This window comes from Bison bison, unplaced genomic scaffold, assembly GCF_000754665.1.
Source record: "Bison bison bison isolate TAMUID 2011002044 unplaced genomic scaffold, Bison_UMD1.0 scf7180017847420, whole genome shotgun sequence".
In the NCBI taxonomy this organism is placed as follows: Eukaryota; Metazoa; Chordata; class Mammalia; order Artiodactyla; family Bovidae; genus Bison; species Bison bison.
This window is the reverse complement of record NW_011477993.1, coordinates 5,410-6,394: the sequence shown is the minus strand read 5'-3', so window position 1 is coordinate 6,394 and position 985 is coordinate 5,410. Positions and strand designations below refer to the sequence as shown.

The 985-nt window shown below is 64.4% G+C and overlaps 1 protein-coding gene across 1 annotated transcript in view; it reads left to right on the top strand.

Annotated features, from left to right (window-relative positions):
* LOC104990928 (septin-5-like) overlaps positions 1-985 on the top strand; it is a 4,152-nt gene that overhangs the window by 2,461 nt on the left and 706 nt on the right. The window contains exons 6-8 of the mRNA XM_010843256.1: positions 423-477; positions 613-709; positions 794-970. Of these exons, the coding sequence (XP_010841558.1) occupies positions 423-477; positions 613-709; positions 794-970 (329 nt within the window). The remainder of the gene's footprint in view (positions 1-422; positions 478-612; positions 710-793; positions 971-985) is intronic.

Below are 985 nucleotides of genomic sequence, written 5' to 3'. Positions count from 1 at the left end.
GGGGTGGCGTGAGACTTTCATCCAGGCTGTAGAGTCTTAGCTGGGGGTGGCTCAGGTCCCAGCTGGCCAGTGTGGTTTGGGTCCCGTGTGGTTCATGGGTCATGGAGTGCTTGCCAGAATATGAGGGCACAGTCATTGGCCAGGCCCCACCCTGGCCCTGCGCTCAGCCCTCTTCTCGTACCCCAGGCCTGTGCATGCCCCGACTCACAGAGTCCTGAGCTCTGGGGGAGGGAGGTGGCTTTGAGTGGTGATGGAGAAGCCAAGCTGGGGACAAGTGGCCACTAGGCCAGGACCAGGGTGGGCCCTTCACCCCAAAGTCAGCAGGGGTATCACTGACAGCCGGCACAGGCTCCGCTCTGGGGAAGGAGGGGGAGGGTGCCAGGCGGGGAGGGTACATCTGATTGGGCACAGCCTGGCAAAAGCTCTCCATGTAAGCGGCACCAGCTCTGGCTTCAGCTGGCAACAGAGAGGCCCAAGGTGGGGATAACAAGATCTCTTTGGGGAGAGGTTATTGTTGGGGACACTGGAGGCGTGCCCACGCCCCTCTTGTACGTGGACCTCACACCTATGCTAACTGGGCATGAGCCCTTGCACCTGCCCCCCACCCCCCAGGAGAGCGCACCCTTCGCTGTTATCGGCAGCAACACGGTGGTGGAGGCCAAGGGGCAGCGGGTCCGGGGGCGTCTGTACCCCTGGGGGATCGTGGAGGGTGAGTCCAGGCCTGGGGCACAGCCTTTGGGTGGGAAGGCTCCCGTGGGCCGGTGGCCCACTCACCGGCCACCCCTGCCCGCAGTGGAGAACCAGGCGCACTGCGACTTCGTGAAGCTTCGCAACATGCTAATCCGCACGCACATGCATGACCTCAAGGACGTGACCTGCGACGTGCACTACGAGAACTACCGCGCGCACTGCATCCAGCAGATGACCAGGTGCGCGCTCCCGCCCCGCCGCCCCCAGTCCCCGCCTGGAGGTGCGGGAGTCGCAG